This window comes from Xenopus tropicalis, chromosome 3 (assembly GCF_000004195.4).
Source record: "Xenopus tropicalis strain Nigerian chromosome 3, UCB_Xtro_10.0, whole genome shotgun sequence".
Lineage (NCBI taxonomy): Eukaryota > Metazoa > Chordata > Amphibia > Anura > Pipidae > Xenopus > Xenopus tropicalis.
In genome coordinates, this window is record NC_030679.2 from 8,002,297 (window position 1) to 8,020,088 (window position 17,792).

The 17,792-nt window shown below is 45.7% G+C and overlaps 1 protein-coding gene across 3 annotated transcripts in view; it reads left to right on the plus strand.

Annotated features, from left to right (window-relative positions):
• The first annotated feature begins 6,641 nt into the window (after nucleotides 1-6,641).
• tbxas1 (thromboxane A synthase 1) overlaps nucleotides 6,642-17,792 on the plus strand; it is a 31,537-nt gene continuing 20,386 nt past the window's right edge. The window contains exons 1-4 of one of the 3 annotated variants that reach the window (XM_031897748.1): nucleotides 6,642-6,720; nucleotides 10,785-10,943; nucleotides 13,800-13,893; nucleotides 15,153-15,205. In XM_031897748.1, the coding sequence (XP_031753608.1) occupies nucleotides 10,861-10,943; nucleotides 13,800-13,893; nucleotides 15,153-15,205 (230 nt within the window). In that variant the 5' untranslated portion in view covers nucleotides 6,642-6,720; nucleotides 10,785-10,860. 3 annotated transcript variants of the gene reach the window in all.

Genomic DNA, 17,792 nt, shown 5'->3' on the forward strand with positions numbered 1-17,792 from the left:
GGAATTGGCACTGTATTATCCTGCTGTGGGTTCTGGGGTATTATACATGGAATTGGCACTGTATTTATCCGCGTGGGTTCTGGGGTTTACAGGAATTGCACTGATTTATCCTGCTGGGTTTGGGTATTATACATGGAATTGGCACTGTATTTATCCTGCTGTGGGTTCTGGGGTATTATACATGGAATTGGCAGCTGTATTTATCCTGCCGTGGGTTCTGGGGTATTATACATGGAATTGGCCCTGTATTTATCCTACTGTGGGTTCTGGGGTATTATACATGGAATTGGCCCTGTATTTATCCTGCTGTGGGTTCTGGGGTATTATACATGGAATTGGCACTGTATTTATCCTGCTGTGGGTTCTGGGGTATATATACATGGAATTGGCACTGTATTTTATCCCGCTGTGGGTTCTGGGGTATTATACATGGAATTGCACTGTATTTATCCTGCTGTGGGTTCTGGGGTATTATACATGGAATTGGCACTGTATTTTCCTGCTGTGGTTCTGGGGTATTATACATGGAATTGGCACTGTATTTATCCGCTGTGGGTTCTGGGTATTATACATGGAATTGGCACTGTATTTATCCTGCTGTGGGTTCTGGGGTATTATACATGGAATTGGCCCTGTATTTATCCTGCTGTGGGTTCTGGGTATTATTACATGGAATTGGCACTGTATTTATCCTGCTGTGGGTTCTGGGGTATTATACATGGAATTGGGCACTGTATTTATCCGCTGTGGGTTCTGGGGTATTATACATGGAATTGGCACTGTATTTATCCCGCTGTGGGTTCTGGGTATTATACATGGAATTGGCCCTGTATTTATCCTGCTGTGGGTTCTGGGGTATTAACATGGAATTGGCACTGTATTTATCCTGCTGTGGGTTCTGGGTATTATACATGGAATTGCACTGTATTTATCCTGCTGTGGGTTCTGGGGTATTATACATGGAATTGGCCCTGTATTTATCCTGCTGTGGTTCTGGGGTATTATACATGGGAATTGGCACTGATGTATCCTGCGTGGGTTCTGGGTATGATACATGGAATTGGCACTGTATTTATCCACTGTGGGTTCTGGGGTAATTATACATGGAATGGCACTGTATTTATCCTACTGTGGGTTCTGGGGTTTATACAGGAATGGCACTGTATTTATCCTAGCTGTGGGTTCTGGGTATTATACATGGAATTGGCACTGTATTTATCCTGCCGTGGCGTTCTGGGGGTATTATACATGGAATTGGCACTGTATTTATCCTGCCGTGGGTTCTGGGGTATTTATACATGGAATTGCACTGTATTTATGCCGTGGGTTCTGGGGTATTATACATGGAATTGGCACTGTATTTATCCTACTGTGGGTTCTGGGTATTATACATGGAATTGGCCCTGTATTATCCTGCTGTGGGTTCTGGGGTATTTTACATGGAATTGGCACTGTATTTATCCTGCTGTGGGTTCTGGGTATTATACATGGAATTGGCACTGTATTTATCCCGCTGTGGGTTCTGGGTATTATACATGGAATTGGCACTGTATTATCCTGCTGTGGGTTCTGGGTATTATACATGGAATTGGCACTGTATTTATCCTGCTGTGGGTTCTGGGTATTATACATGGAATTGGCACTGTATTTATCCTGCTGTGGTTCTGGGTATTATACATGGAATTGGCACTGTATTTATCCTGCTGTGGGTTCTGGGGTATTATACATGGAATTGGCACTGTATTATCCTGCCGTGGGTTCTGGGGTATTATACATGGAATTGGCCCTGTATTTATCCTACTGTGGTTCTGGGGTATTATACATGGAATTGGCCCTGTATTTATCCTGCTGTGGGCTTCGGGCGTATATACATGGAATTGGCCACTGTATTTATCCTGCTGTGGGTTCTGGGGTATTATACATGGAATTGGGCACTGTATTTTCCCTGCTGTGGGGTTCTGGGGTATTATAATGGAATTGAGCACTCGTATTTATCCTGCTGTGGCCGTCTGGGGATTTATCCTCGGGTCTGGGACCACCGGCCTGGGAAACCGTATATACATGAATTGGCCACTTATTTATCCTGCTGTGGGTTCTGGGGTATTATACATGGAGTTGGCACTGTGGTTGAAAAAAGAGTTTATCAAGTTCAACCCTTCCAAGTAAACCCAGCACCCACAACCTATACTTACCAATCTATCCACTCACATAAATAAACTATATACACCTCGCAAGCGCCTCTTTTCCAGAGAAAACAACCCCAACCCTGACAGTCTAACCTCGTAGTTTAACCCTTCCATCCCCTTTACCAGTTTAGTTGCAGTCTCTGCATTCTCTCCAGCTCAGTAATATCTTTCTTAAGGACTGGAGCCCAAAACTGCCCCAAGGGGCAAAATTATGTTCTCATCCCTTGAGTCAATGCCCTTTTTATACAAGACAGCACTTTATTTGCTTTAGTAGCCGCAGAATGACACTGCCTGGAATTAGACAACTTGTGATCTACAAAAACCCCCAGATCCTTCTCCATTAAGGATCCCCCCAACACACTACCATTCAGTAGATAGTTTGCGTTTATATTATTCCTACCAAAGGGCAGAACTTTGCACTTATCAACATTGAACCTCATTTTCCAGTTTGCTGCCCAGTTTCCCAGTTTAGCCAAATCGCTCTGCAAAGCGGCAGCATCCTGCATGGAACTTATAGTTTTGCATCCCTGGGATGAATCCCATCCGGCCCTGGACCTTTGTTTACCTTTACATGTTCAAGTCTCTTTTGAATCCCCTCCTGAGTGACCCATGCGTTAGTAGTTATATTACTAGAGTTGCTGAACAGCAATTATTATTACATTACAGTATTATAAAGGGAATATTCTCCCTGCATTGATAATTTCACACAGGGGCATTAGTAGGTTCATTGTTACCCACAGGCTAATTTCCTATATTAGTACCAGCTACTAATCTCCCCGGTGACAGAAACCTAATGACACGACTAACAGCTGTATAAAAATATATAAAGTGTCTATATCAGGATAAATGACCCATAGAACAGTGGCAGGTTAAGTAGGCTCGCCATCTAGTGGCAGGTAGAAGAACTGACGGTAAAACTACCAATTAATCTGCAATTACCCCACAGTATCTCCCCACAAAGTTTGCTCTGGATTTTGAAATGGAACAATTTCCCTGATTTTTCAATAAGGCCTTTATTTAACATGAAATTTTAAAAAATGATATTGACTCCTGGCTGCCTGTTGCAGCCTGCCCTAGTCATGCTCCTAACCCCTGGCGCAAGTGATGGGGGGGGGGGGGGGGCTACCACACTAGCTAATGAGGGAACCTCATCCCCTATGGCATAATAATAGAAGGAGCAAACCCTGTGGTAGTGGAGGGCTGGGAAGGATCAGAGCTCCATGCCTGGCAGTGGGATCTTGGGTCATGCATGGGGAAGAGGGGGGGCAAAAATAATTTTTAATGGGGGCCTGGGGAGGTTTTTTTTTACATCTCTTCTCCTACCTGACTTTCACTAAGTGCCCCCCTAACCTAAGAGTTTTACTGAGGCCCCCCTTGCACCCTTGGCTCCTAGCACCATCCACCATGAATGGAGCTGAATAAGCCCTAAACCCGGGCCCCCCTCTCTTTTGTAGCCCAGAGCAAATCACCTGACACTCCTGGGCAAATAGGGAACTCTCAACTTAACCAGGGAATGCCCAGCCTGGATGGTGAACTTGCCTTCCTACCCATCAGCCTACAGATGCCGCCCAGGAGACAGGCCTATACCTGGCACAGGTTGGCGGGTTATAAACCCAGACATAGGTGAGTGCATGATGATGTCATCGTGTGATGGTGTTTCTGGCCTTGTGATGATGTCAGGGGTGGGGTTGTTGCTAGGGTTGCCACCTTTCCCCCTGCCAAAAATTGGGCGGGTTGGCATCACAGGGCAGGACAGTGACTTCAGGACAGTTTTGCCAAAACCGAACGCGTGGCAGCCCTTGTTATTTCACAGAAGTTTAAGTTTTTTCGCTGCGCTCTTTGACCTAAGTAAATTACGATTTGGTTCGGTATTCGACCGAATCCGGGTTCAACCAAACCTGAAAACAGTGGGTTTGGTGCATCCCTAATGTGTATATAATAGGGATCCTAGATTCAGGGGTGTAACTACAGAGGAAGTAGACTTTGCAGTCAGGGTTGGACTTGGGGGGTACAGGGCCCACCGGGACTTCTGCACCCCCAAATGGCCCCCACCGCCTTCACCTCCCCCCCGCAGAGGCCCCCAACACCCTACAACCCACTCGGGGGAGGGAGACGGCGGATCGCGGGAGCGTACAGGGGGGGATCGAATCTGGGCTGCCGGGGTATCAGGAAAAAACCCCCGAGGCCCAGAGTCGATCCCCCCCAGGACGCTCCCCCGATCCGCCGTCTCTCTCCCCCAAGGGGGTCGGAGGGTGTTGGGGGCCTCTGCGGGGGGGAGGTGAAGTTGGTGGGGGCCCAGTCCGGCGCTGCTTGCACTTGCAGGGGGGCCCAGTAAGGGTGATGAATGAGTAACAATGTTTTGGGGCCCTATATTTAATTTGCCACGGGGCCCAGTAACTTCTAGTTACACCACTGCCTAGATTGTTAGCTCAACGGGGCAGGGAGTGATACGAAGGAACTCTATACATGGAGAAAATGCTGCAGGGGGTGCAGACTGGGGGCCTTGGGTGATAACATTAACCTTGTGGGCACACTGATGGGACCAATCGGCCTCACTGAGATAGCGGGGTGTATTTTGGTTGGACTTGCACCCCCAAAGTCAGATTTAAACAGAGCATCACCCTCAAATGCATTCATTGCGACGAATGGGTTAATGTATAATCAGAACACAAACCGTGTTTCTATTCACTTATCTTCGCACGAGTTATAAAATCAAAGTGGAACTGCTGCGCACACTGAGCCATTGTCCCCTGCCTGCGTCACCCTGCCTGCCCGCTGCCCATAAACACACAACTATTTCCCTGGTTATAATGTAAAATAGACTAAAGTTCTGCATCATGAAAGCAAATGGAATTCTGTTTGTCCTTTGTACTGCACTATGGGTCGTTATGCCAAGTGATATGGTTAGGTTTACTTCTCCTGTACTGTTTTATTATTACAGAGAAAAGGGAATCATTTAACCATTAAATAAACCCAATAGGGCTGTTCTGCCCCAATAAGGGGTAATTATATCTTAGTTGGGATCAAGTACAGGTACTGTTTTATTATTACAGAGAAAAGGGAATCATTTAACCATGAAATAAACCCAATAGGGCTGTTCTGCCCCCAATAAGGGGTAATTATATCTTAGTTGGGATCAAGTACAGGTACTGTTTTATTATTACAGAGAAAAGGGAATCATTTAACCATTAAATAAACCCAATAGGGCTGTTCTGCCCCAATAAGGGGTAATTATATCTTAGTTGGGATCAAGTACAGGTACTGTTTTATTATTACAGAGAAAAGGGAATCATTTAACCATTAAATAAACCCAATAGGGCTGTTCTGCCCCAATAAGGGGTAATTATATCTTAGTTGGGATCAAGTACAGGTACTGTTTTATTATTACAGAGAAAAGGGAATCATTTAACCATTAAATAAACCCAATAGGACTGTTCTGCCCCCAATAAGGGGTAATTATATCTTAGTTGGGATCAAGTACAGGTACTGTTTTATTATTACAGAGAAAAGGGAATCATTTAACCATGAAATAAACCCAATAGGGCTGTTCTGCCCCCAATAAGGGGTAATTATATCTTAGTTGAGATCAAGTACAGGTACTGTTTTATTATTACAGAAAAAAAAGGAATCAGTTATAAAATTCTGAATTATTTAATTAAAATGGAGTCTATGGGAGACTGGCTTTCCATAATTTGGAGCTTTCTGGATAACGGGTGTCCGGATAAGGGATCCCATACCTGTACCTATCTTCCTATTCATATTCTAGTATCTCTAGCAGCCTGGCTGCTAGGGTAATTTAGACCATAGCAACCAGATGCTGAAATGCCAAATGCCTGCAACCGGGGTAGTTGCACGGAACCTTTATACCAGCGGTTCTCAACCTGGGTCGGGGGCCCCTTTGGGGGTCGAATGACCCTTTCACAGGGGTCGCCTAAGACCATTGGAAAACACATATTTCCGATGGGCTTAGGAATAATTTTATGGTTGGGGGTCACCACAACATGAGGAACTGTATTAAAGGGTCGCGGCATTAGGAAGGTTGAGAACCGCTGCTTTATACCTATATGGTGTATATAGTTAATGTTACAGGTTTTTCCAGCACATTCCACAGCTCTGAAATAATTTCAGAAGTAAACAAAAATTAAGCCCAATTGGCTGACACTGTCCCTCACACCCACACAACCCTATTATTATCAATGGGGGCAGATTATCCAGGATTGAGCCGTATAGTTGGCAAGCAGTCAAGCCGATCCCCCCAGATCTCTCACACATTATTCACACCTCCCTCAGCCCGCACAGTAGGGTTAAAAAGGTAAAGGTAAAAACTACATTTCCCAGCCACAGTATAAACTCCTTGGTCTATTGGGAATTGTAGTCTTTTACACCTGGAACGACTAGATCAGTAGGGAGACTGAAACTACATATCCCAGAGGCACTTGCGCATGTGGCTTTCTTGCGCTGTCCCCAGTGGCTGCTGTTGGTATTGCAGATACGGTGAGTGCAGGGGGACGGGCAGTCGGGCAGGAACTGGCAGGTAAGGCAGGACGGGGAGTTCTGGGGGTCTCGGTTGTTCGGGGGGGCTGCAACCGGGGTAGCGGTGCCTTTTCTATTGCTGGAATGTACTTTGCCTGTCGGGGAGGGGCTGGTGGGTGCGGTCTGGGGCAAAAGCTGCGCCCATTCACACAGCCTGGGGGCACCTAGCTGCCAGACACAGGGCTGGGTGTGACGGCCTCAGGGGATGCTGGGAATTGTAGTTCTACCAAATAGGGAACTTTCCCCTTGTTTCTGTTCTGAGGTTTAGTTGCTGATGGTTTAACCCTTTAGGCGCCACAAGGAGTGGTATGAGCAGTGAGCCCGGTGCCCGGGGGTTCTGTGGGATGCTGCCCGCTGTGTTATAGACTGAATTGGGCTTCATTTTTTTCTGCCTCTGTCCAACAAATTTGGGGTCACTGACCCTAGCAACCAGCCATCTGCTGAAATAACACTGCGAGAGCTGCTGAGCAAAGAGATAAATACCTGAAAAACCACAAAAATAACCACATTGTCTTAGTATCAATATCTACATCGTACGTAAAGCTCATTGATAGGTGCACTGCCTCTAAGCCTTCCAGTTGTCTCCACTGAGCTCCACAGCTTAGTCCTACATTTCCCAGCATCCCCTGCCAAGCCAAACCAAGTAGTATTTCAACCCAACAGGGGTAGGGGCTGTATCTGTGGGATATTGTGTATAGTAATACAAGGGGGAGTCAGGGGAAAGGGTTGTGAGTGTGATAAAGTGTAGAGTAAGGCAAGTGTGTATAGGGGCCGTAACTGTAGGGGTGTAAGGGGCCGTAACTGTAGGATAGTGTGTATAGGGGGGCAAGGGGCGGTAACTGTAGGATAGTGTGTATAGGGGGGCAAGGGGCCGTAACTGTAGGATAGTGTGTATAGGGGGGGCAAGGGGCCGTAACTGTAGGATAGTGTGTATAGGGGGGCAAGGGGCCGTAACTGTAGGATAGTGTGTATAGGGGGGCAAGGGGCCGTAACTGTAGGATAGTGTGTATAGGGGGGCAAGGGGCCGTAACTGTAGGATAGTGTGTATAGGGGGGCAAGGGGCCGTAACTGTAGGATAGTGTGTATAGGGGGGCAAGGGGCCGTAACTGTAGGATAGCGTGTATAGGGGGGCAAGGGGCCGTAACTGTAGGATAGCGTGTATAGGGGGGCAAGGGGCCGTAACTGTAGGATAGTGTGTATAGGGGGGCAAGGGGCTGTAACTCTCTCGCGTTGCTATATACTCTCTCCCACAGTTACAGTCTCATCCCCTAATTCTCAAGGGGAAGTTCAACTTCTCTGTTTTCTAAAGCCCAAGAGAAGAATTTCTAGAATTTCTCTAGAAATAACTTGTTCCTCCCAACCCTCCGTGACGTCGGGCTGTATCTCAGGCTGTAACAGGTCCCTGTGCCTCGGTGTGACCCCTTCCTGTCAGTAAGTCATGTATATTCCCTTATTCCCTGACTCATCACATTCCGACTCACTAACCAGCAGAAGGGCCGCTGATCCTGTGTCATCTGGCCCCGCCCACCTGGGTGGGTAGTCACGTCGCCGCTTGCATTGACTTGCTGTATAGTCATACCTATATATACATGGAACTGCTATTAAAAGCTCTGTTAATCTGCTACATTGTTTCGGGAGTCAGAACCAGCAGTGTATTTTTGGTACTGGAACACATTTGAAGCACTGTATGGGGCTCTGCAGGGCTGCCGTCAGAGGGAAACGACAATCAGGGGCCCCAAGAGGGCCAATGGGGGTGGGGCTTGTGAAGGGAAGGCGGGCTTAGTTGGACCAAGGGCATTGGTATAATTAGGATCAGAGGTGTGGCTATGTGTGCAAGAGGTGATTGGTGGACTAATAATTGGGGGGAATGTGCTGTTAATTAGTAGTACAGGTATTGGACCCCTTATCTTGATACCCATTATCCAGAAAGCTCTGAATATAATTACCCCTTATTGGGGGCAGAACAGCCCTATTGGGTTTATTTCATGGTTAAATGATTCCCTTTTCTCTGTAATAATAAAACAGTACCTGTACTTGATCCCAACTAAGATATAATTACCCCTTATTGGGGGCAGAACAGCCCTATTGGGTTTATTTAATGGTTAAATGATTCCCTTTTCTCTGTAATAATAAAACAGTACCTGTACTTGATCCAACTAAGATATAATTACCCCTTATTGGGGGGCAGAACAGCCCTATTGGGTTTATTTCATGGTTAAATGATTCCCTTTTCTCTGTAATAATAAAACAGTACCTGTACTTGATCCCAACTAAGATATAATTACCCCTTATTGGGGCAGAACAGCCCTATTGGGTTTATTTAATGGTTAAATGATTCCCTTTTCTCTGTAATAATAAAACAGTACCTGTACTTGATCCCAACTAAGATATAATTACCCCTTATTGGGGCAGAACAGCCCTATTGGATTTATTTCATGGTTAAATGATTCCCTTTTCTCTGTAATAATAAAACAGTACCTGTACTTGATCCCAACTAAGATATAATTACCCCTTATTGGGGGCAGAACAGCCCTATTGGGGTTATTTAATGTTTAAATGATTCCCTTTTCTCTGTAATAATAAAACAGTACCTGTACTTGATCCCAACTAAGATATAATTACCCCTTATTGGGGCAGAACAGTTCCACTGGGTTTACTGTATTACTGTTTAAATAATGTTTTTAGCAGACTTTAGGTAGGAGATCCAAATTATGGAAAGACCCCTTATCCGGAAAACCCCAGGTCCCTAGCATTCTGGATATTGGGTCCCATACCTGTATAGGGCCCTGGGATGAGCACCAGAAAGCATTTTCAGGCAAAAAAGAGACTTTAAAAATTAATAATAAATAATCAAGACCAACTGAAATGTTGCCTAGGAGAGGCCCAGCTATTACATCCTGATGCTGGTGTATCATTCTCACACTGTATATATCTTTCTTATTTATACACCCCCTCCTATGTGTATCATGCCTTAAAGCCCCCCCCTTAAATATAATATCAGATACTGCGCGTTAGAGGCGCAAATACATTGTTTAATCTCAGATCTGTCTGATCCGCCGCCCACTCTCTCTCCTGCAGGAGATGCTTTTAATAGCAAATATTATGGCAGTCTGACAGGCAGCAGTGTATACAGCAACTCCCCGCTGCACCCCCAGCGCCTCCGTCTGAAAGCTTTAACCATTGCACCGCCATGAGAAGGGGACAGACACAGTTACACATAACTATAAACCCAGTGAGAATGAGGAATGAATGGATATTGGGGAGTTGTATCAGGAGTCAGAACCAGCAGTGCAGGGAAGGGAAAGGGACAGACACAGTGACAGTTACACATAACTATAAACCCAGTGAGAATGAGGGATGAATGGATATTGGGGAGTTGTATCAGGAGTCAGAACCAGCAGTGCAGGGAAGGGAAAGGGACAGACACAGTGACAGTTACACATAACTATAAACCCAGTGAGAATGAGGGATGAATGGATATTGGGGAGTTGTATCAGGAGTCAGAACCAGCAGTGCAGGGAAAGGGACAGACACAGTGACAGTTACACATAACTATAAACCCAGTGAGAATGAGGAATGAATGGGTATTGGGGAGTTGTATCAGGAGTCAGAACCAGCAGAGAAGGGAAAGGGACAGACACAGTGACAGTTACACATAACTATAAACCCAGTGAGAATGAGGAATGAATGGGTATTGGGGAGTTGTATCAGGAGTCAGAACCAGCAGTGCAGGGAAGGGAAAGGGACAGACACAGTGACAGTTACACATAACTATAAACCCAGTGAGAATGAGGAATGACTGGGTATTGGGGAGTTGTATCAGGAGTCAGAACCAGCAGTGCAGAGAAGGGAAAGGGACACACATATATATGTATATATAGCATTGGGCTGGCGGAAGTGGTACAGTGTTGGGAAGCCTTATGCTTAATGATAACAAAAAGACTCATTTGATTACAAACACTGTTTATCTATGGCCCCCTGGTCACACCCCCTTGCTGCAGCCTATCTGCACTGGGCCACTCCAGTCATTGCTCATCTCTTCCTTTCTTTTCTATCTGCCCACAGTGCACTGACAGTCGGACATTTGCTTTGCCTCTGATCACTGGGAGACTTGGCTGCGTGACTTGGAGAGAGGAGAACCATGGGGGAGTCCTGGTTATGGGGTCTGGATGGGTGCACGGTGACCCTCACTCTTGTTGCAGGGTTCCTGGGTCTTCTCTACTGGTGAGTACTGAGATTACACTGTACCCATGGATCTACTGGGAAACCTGTCAATCTAACTGGCCTTCAGGCTGGGCCCCCTTAGCCCATAACAAGGTTACAGATATATAGAAACATTGGGGTAACAGTCACCCCGCTATAGTTCCAGGGGTACCCAGGGCACAAATAAGCACTCACCCCAAATCCCCCCCTAACTGGCCTTCAGGCTGGGCCCCCTTAGCCCATAACAAGGTTACAGATATATAGAAACATTGGGGTAACAGTCACCCCGCTATAGTTCCAGAGGTACCCAGGGCACAAATAAGCACTCACCCCAAATCCCCCCCTAACTGGCCTTCAGGCTGGGCCCCCTTAGCCCATAACAAGGTTACAGATATATAGAAACATTGGGGTAACAGTCACCCCGCTATAGTTCCAGGGGTACCCAGGGCACAAATAAGCACTCACCCCAAATCCCCCCCTAACTGGCCTTCAGGCTGGGCCCCCTTAGCCCCTAACAAGGTTACAGATATATAGAAACATTGGGGTAACAGTCACCCTGCTATAGTTCCAGGGGTACCCAGGGCACAAATAAGCACTCACCCCAAATCCCCCCTAACTGGCCTTCAGGCTGGGCCCCCTTAGCCCATAACAAGGTTACAGATATATAGAAACATTGGGGTAACAGTCACCCCGCTATAGTTCCAGGGGTACCCAGGGCACAAATAAGCACTCACCCCAAATCCCCCCCTAACTGGCCTTCAGGCTGGGCCCCCTTAGCCCATAACAAGGTTACAGATATATAGAAACATTGGGGTAACAGTCACCCTGCTATAGTTCCAGGGGTACCCAGGACAGAGATGAGAATGTGCCCCAAACCCTAGAGGCATTATGGTATTTTAGTACAAACTCATCCTGAACCCGGGCTACGCCCCATTAAAGGCAGTGTGCCAGTATGACATTAAAGGCAGTGCCATGAGAGGGCTCAGTGCCAGTGGAGCTCATGTTGGCAGATTCCATGATAGATTAGTTTTATTTCTTGGGATAAACAGATTAATAAAGGTTCTATGATTAAGCAGAGGAATGTTGATTTAATGGGGCGCCCAGTTTCTATGTTATTCAGATTCCCATCTCACCCAGTTGCTGTGATGCTTTGGCAGCAGCGGAGGTTTCGGTTGTGCTTGTGTAGGTGGGGAAAAAAGTTCTGTCACCCGAAATAAATTTTTTGGAAGTGCTTAAGCGGCAGTTATTTACAGATGGCCAATTCTGTTTATACAGTGTCACATAAACAAGGGGGGGAGAGACATCAGCACAGCCCTGCACAGTGCATTTCCCATAAGTCCCTATATAAGGGGGAATGTTGGGGGGATACACCTAATGTGGGGGCACAGTGCATTTCCCATAAGCCCCTATATAAAGGGGAATGTTGGGGGGAGACACCTAATGTGGGGGCAGAGATATCAGAATAGCCCTGCACAGTGCATTTCCCATAAGTCTTTATATAAAGGGTAATGTTGGGGTGTATATACCAAAATGTGGGGGCAAAGATATCAGCACAGCCCTGCACAGTGCATTTCCTATAAGTCCCTATATAAAGGGGAATGTTGGGGGGATACACCTAATGTGGGGGGCACAGTACATTTCCCATAAGTCCCTATATAAAGGGGAATGTTGGGGGGATACACCTAATGTGGGGGGCACAGTACATTTCCCATAAGCCCCTATATAAAGGGGAATGTTGGGGGGATACACCTAATGTGGGGGGCACAGTACATTTCCCATAAGTCCCTATATAAAGGGGAATGTTGGGGGATACACCTAATGTGGGGGGGGGGGGGGAAACAGTACATTTCCCATAAGTCCCTATATAAAGGGGAATGTTGGGGGACACACGTAATGTGGGGGACACAGTGCATTTCCCATAAGCCCCTATATAAAGGGGAATGTTGGGGGGATACACCTAATGTGGGGGGGGGGGGGGGAAACAGTACATTTCCCATAAGTCCCTATATAAAGGGGAATGTTGGGGGACACACGTAATGTGGGGGGCACAGTGCATTTCCCATAAGCCCCTATATAAAGGTACACCTTCAGGCTAACTTTTAGTATGTTATAGAATAGTTTTGTTATAGTTTTTAATTACAATTAATAACAATTATTTGTCTTCTTCTTCTTCAGCCTTCAAATGGGGGTCACTGACCCCGGCAACCAAAAACCTATTGCTCTGGGAGGCTCCAGTTTTATTGTTATTTTTGCTGCTTATCTTCCTGTTCAGCCCCTCTCCTACTCATATTCCAGTCTATCTCTCAAGCATTGTGTGAGGGATATAGAGCTTATCTCTGTGTTGTTTCCTTCTGAATAAGCTCCAGAGCCGTGCCCGCCAGTGGCCAGCTTCTATTTATACGGGCCATGGCTAAACATAGCCACAGTTAGACTCGTGGGCCAACTCTCCTTTGTCATATCTGCCCTTCACACTGCGCTTCCGACTGTCAAGTAGAACTGCAATTCATTACTATGGGAATAGGGGGAACGCCTTGCCTATCCGCATGGTTTTTAAGTTGGGATACTGGTAGCCGAGACTGGGGCTAATGGTTATTATTCAGCAGCCGTGGGTTGAGCCATATTCATTCAGGGGGGTTGTAAATCCCTGGGAATCAGTTAACCCATGCATTGCTGTATATGTGAATGGATAAAACAACAGCACATGTTTAAAGAAGCGTTTTTTGGGCACCATGTGTGCATACGTTTGAGGGATGGAGCCGTCAACATTGTGCCCCGCGGTGTCATTTTCAGCTCAGTAGGATGGACGGTTAATTGCCCCTTCATGCATGCTGTGCCAGTTTAAATATATTGATTAATGCCAGTTTTGTCACTTTGCAGGTACTCTGTGTCTGCATTCTGGCAGCTGGAGAAAGCTGGGATAAAGCACCCGAAGCCTCTGCCGTTCATTGGTAACATCATGCTCTTCCAAAAGGTAAGTGTCTGCCAGCACTTCTGTGTTAGAGATAAGGGAGCTGAGCTTGACGGACTGTTAAGGTGGATTGTAGCTGCCAATATTGGTCCCTTAAGGCGGCCATACACGTAAAGATCCGCTCGCCTCACCAAGCGAGCGGATCTTCTCCCGATATCCCCACCTACGAGTGGACGATATTGGGGGAATTTAGGCTAATTCGGCCCTGGGGCCAAACGATCGAGTTATAACGTCTGGAATAGGCGCAGTCGGTTCGGGGACCACATCAACAAGCCAATGCGGTCCCCGATCTGACAAAATTTTTTAACCTGCCCGATCGATATCTGCCCAATTTCAGGCCAGTCGTTAGTGCCCCTACACGGGCCGATAAGCTGCCGAATCGGTCCAAGGGGCCCATATCGGCAGCTAGAATCCTCCTGTGTATGGGGACCTTTAGCCTGATTCGCCAGCTTATCGGCCTGTGTAGGGTTAGCAACAACGGGCCTGCCCGACCAACATCTGGCCTGAAGTCGGGCAGATATTGATCGGGCAGGTTAAAAAATTTAGTTGGATTGGGGCCGCATCGGCTCGTTGATGAGGTCCCCGAACTGACTGCCCCATTGCCACCATTATAATTTGATCCTTTGGCCCTGGCCGAATAAGCCTAAATTCCCCCGATATCGCCCACCCGTAGGTGGGGGATATTGGAAGAAGATCCGCTCGCTTGGCGACCTCGCCAAGCAAGCGGATCTTATCGTGTATGGCCACTTTTAGGGTAAAATTTGGGGTAAATACATATTTGCTATCCTAGAACGAGGCTGAATGCCTGATACTAGCCTGTATCTGGAACCATTGGAATGAATAAACTGAGGAGGGCCCTATCGAAAGGTTGGTTGTCCAAGGACAAAATGTTGGCAACTGCCCCAAGGCCTCCCTCAACTTCCCTTGGCCAGAGTGTTGCCATCAGTACCTGCCCCGTGTATCTGGGGTTGGGCTGAACTAGACAGTCGATGTGATTTTGCCTTATGCACTCGATATTTTTTGCTGTTATTACTGAAGTGATTATTAGGGTTATCGCAACATTTGGAATTGATTCTCCATTGGATGCTAATAGTTAAAGAGGAAATAAGTGCAAAATAGGGGTTTAGTACAGTTGTCAGCTGAGATCACCTAGAATAATGCCTGCTGCCCCAGGGTTCTCTTTCCTGCTTTACTACTTTTTACTAAGATTAGAAACAGCTTTAATAATATCTTTATGTTTTTGTTTTTTTTTTTTGCTGTAGGGATTTTGGGAAGGGGACAGACATCTCCTGAAAACATATGGTCCCATTTGTGGGTAAGTCCCTCTTTCATGAAACATTTCCCCATGTAGTAAGGGTTTATCATCTCGGGTGCACATAATATTCCTTCTCTGTATATTTGTATTTATACATATGGGTAGGGGGTGCCATAGTGTTTCCCTTAGACAGTACAGTATGGGGGTACACCTTATTGTGTGCCCAGAACATTCCTTCTCTGTATATTTGTATTTATACATATGGGTAGGGGGTGCCATAGTGTTTCCCTTAGACAGTACAGTATGGGGGTACAGCTTATTGTGTGCCCAGAACATTCCCTCTCTGTATATTTGTATTTATACATATGGGTAGGGGGTGCCATAGTGTTTCCCTTAGACAGTACAGTATGGGGGTACAGCTTATTGTGTGCCCAGAACATTCCTTCTCTGTATATTTGTATTTATACATATGGGTAGGGGGTGCCATAGTGTTTCCCTTAGACAGTACAGTATGGGGGTACAGCTTATTGTGTGCCAGAACATTCATTCTCTGTATATTTGTATTTATACATATGGGTAGGAGGTGCCATAGTGTTTCCCTTAGACAGTACAGTATGGGGGTACAGCTTATTGTGTGCCCAGAACATTCCTCTCTGTATATTTGTATTTATACATATGGGTAGGGGGTGCCATAGTGTTTCCCTTAGACAGTACAGTATGGGGGTACAGCTTATTGTGTGCCCAGAACATTCCTTCTCTGTATATTTGTATTTATACATATGGGTAGGGGGGTGCCATAGTGTTTCCCTTAGACAGTACAGTATGGGGGTACAGCTTATTGTGTGCCCAGAACATTCATTCTCTGTATATTTGTATTTATACATATGGGTAGGAGGTGCCATAGTGTTTCCCTTAGACAGTACAGTATGGGGGTACAGCTTATTGTGTGCCCAGAACATTCCTTCTCTGTATATTTGTATTTATACATATGGGTAGGGGGTGCCATAGTGTTTCCCTTAGACAGTACAGTATGGGGGTACAGCTTATTGTGTGCCCAGAACATTCCTTCTCTGTATATTTGTATTTATACATATGGGTAGGGGGTGCCATAGTGTTTCCCTTAGACAGTACAGTATGGGGGTACAGCTTATTGTGTGCCCAGAACATTCCTTCTCTGTATAGTTGTATTTATACATATGGGTAGGAGGTACCATAGTGTTTCCCTTAGACAGTACAGTATGGGGGTACAGCTTATTGTGTGCCCAGAACATTCCTTTTCTTTATATTTGTATTTATACATATGGGTAGGAGGTACCATAGTGTTTCCCTTAGACAGTACAGTATGGGGGTACAGCTTATTGTGTGCCCAGAACATTCCTTCTCTGTATATTTGTATTTATACATATGGGTAGGGGGTGCCATAGTGTTTCCCTTAGACAGTACAGTATGGGGGTACAGCTTATTGTGTGCCCAGAACATTCCTTCTCTGTATATTTGTATTTATACATATGGGTAGGGGGTGCCATAGTGTTTCCCTTAGACAGTACAGTATGGGGGTACAGCTTATTGTGTGCCCAGAACATTCCTTCTCTGTATATTTGTATTTATACATATGGGTAGGAGGTACCATAGTGTTTCCCTTAGACAGTACAGTATGAGGGTACAGCTTATTGTGTGCCCAGAACATTCCTTCTCTGTATATTTGTATTTATACATATGGGTAGGGGGTACCATAGTGTTTCCCTTAGACAGTACAGTATGGGGGTACAGCTTATTGTGTGCCCAGAACATTCCTTCTCTGTATATTTGTATTTATACATATGGGTAGGAGGTGCCATAGTGTTTCCCTTAGACAGTACAGTATGGGGGTACAGCTTATTGTGTGCCCAGAACATTCCTTCTCTGTATATTTGTATTTATACATATGGGTAGGAGGTGCCATAGTGTTTCCCTTAGACAGTACAGTATGGGGGTACAGCTTATTGTGTGCCCAGAACATTCCTTCTCTGTATATTTGTATTTATACATATGGGTAGGGGGTGCCATAGTGTTTCCCTTAGACAGTACAGTATGGGGGTACAGCTTATTGTGTGCCCAGAACATTCCTTCTCTGTATATTTGTATTTATACATATGGGTAGGGGGTGCCATAGTGTTTCCCTTAGACAGTACAGTATGGGGGTACAGCTTATTGTGTGCCCAGAACATTCCTTCTCTGTATATTTATATTTATACATATGGGTAGGAGGTGCCATAGTGTTTCCCTTAGACAGTACAGTATGGGGGTACAGCTTATTGTGTGCCCAGAACATTCCTTCTCTGTATATTTGTATTTATACATATGGGTAGGGGGTGCCATAGTGTTTCCCTTAGACAGTACAGTATGGGGGTACAGCTTATTGTGTGCCCAGAACATTCCTTCTCTGTATATTTGTATTTATACATATGGGTAGGAGGTGCCATAGTGTTTCCCTTAGACAGTACAGTATGGGGGTACAGCTTATTGTGTGCCCAGAACATTCCTTCTCTGTATATTTGTATTTATACATATGGGTAGGAGGTGCCATAGTGTTTCCCTTAGACAGTACAGTATGGGGGTACAGCTTATTGTGTGCCCAGAACATTCCTTCTCTGTATATTTGTATTTA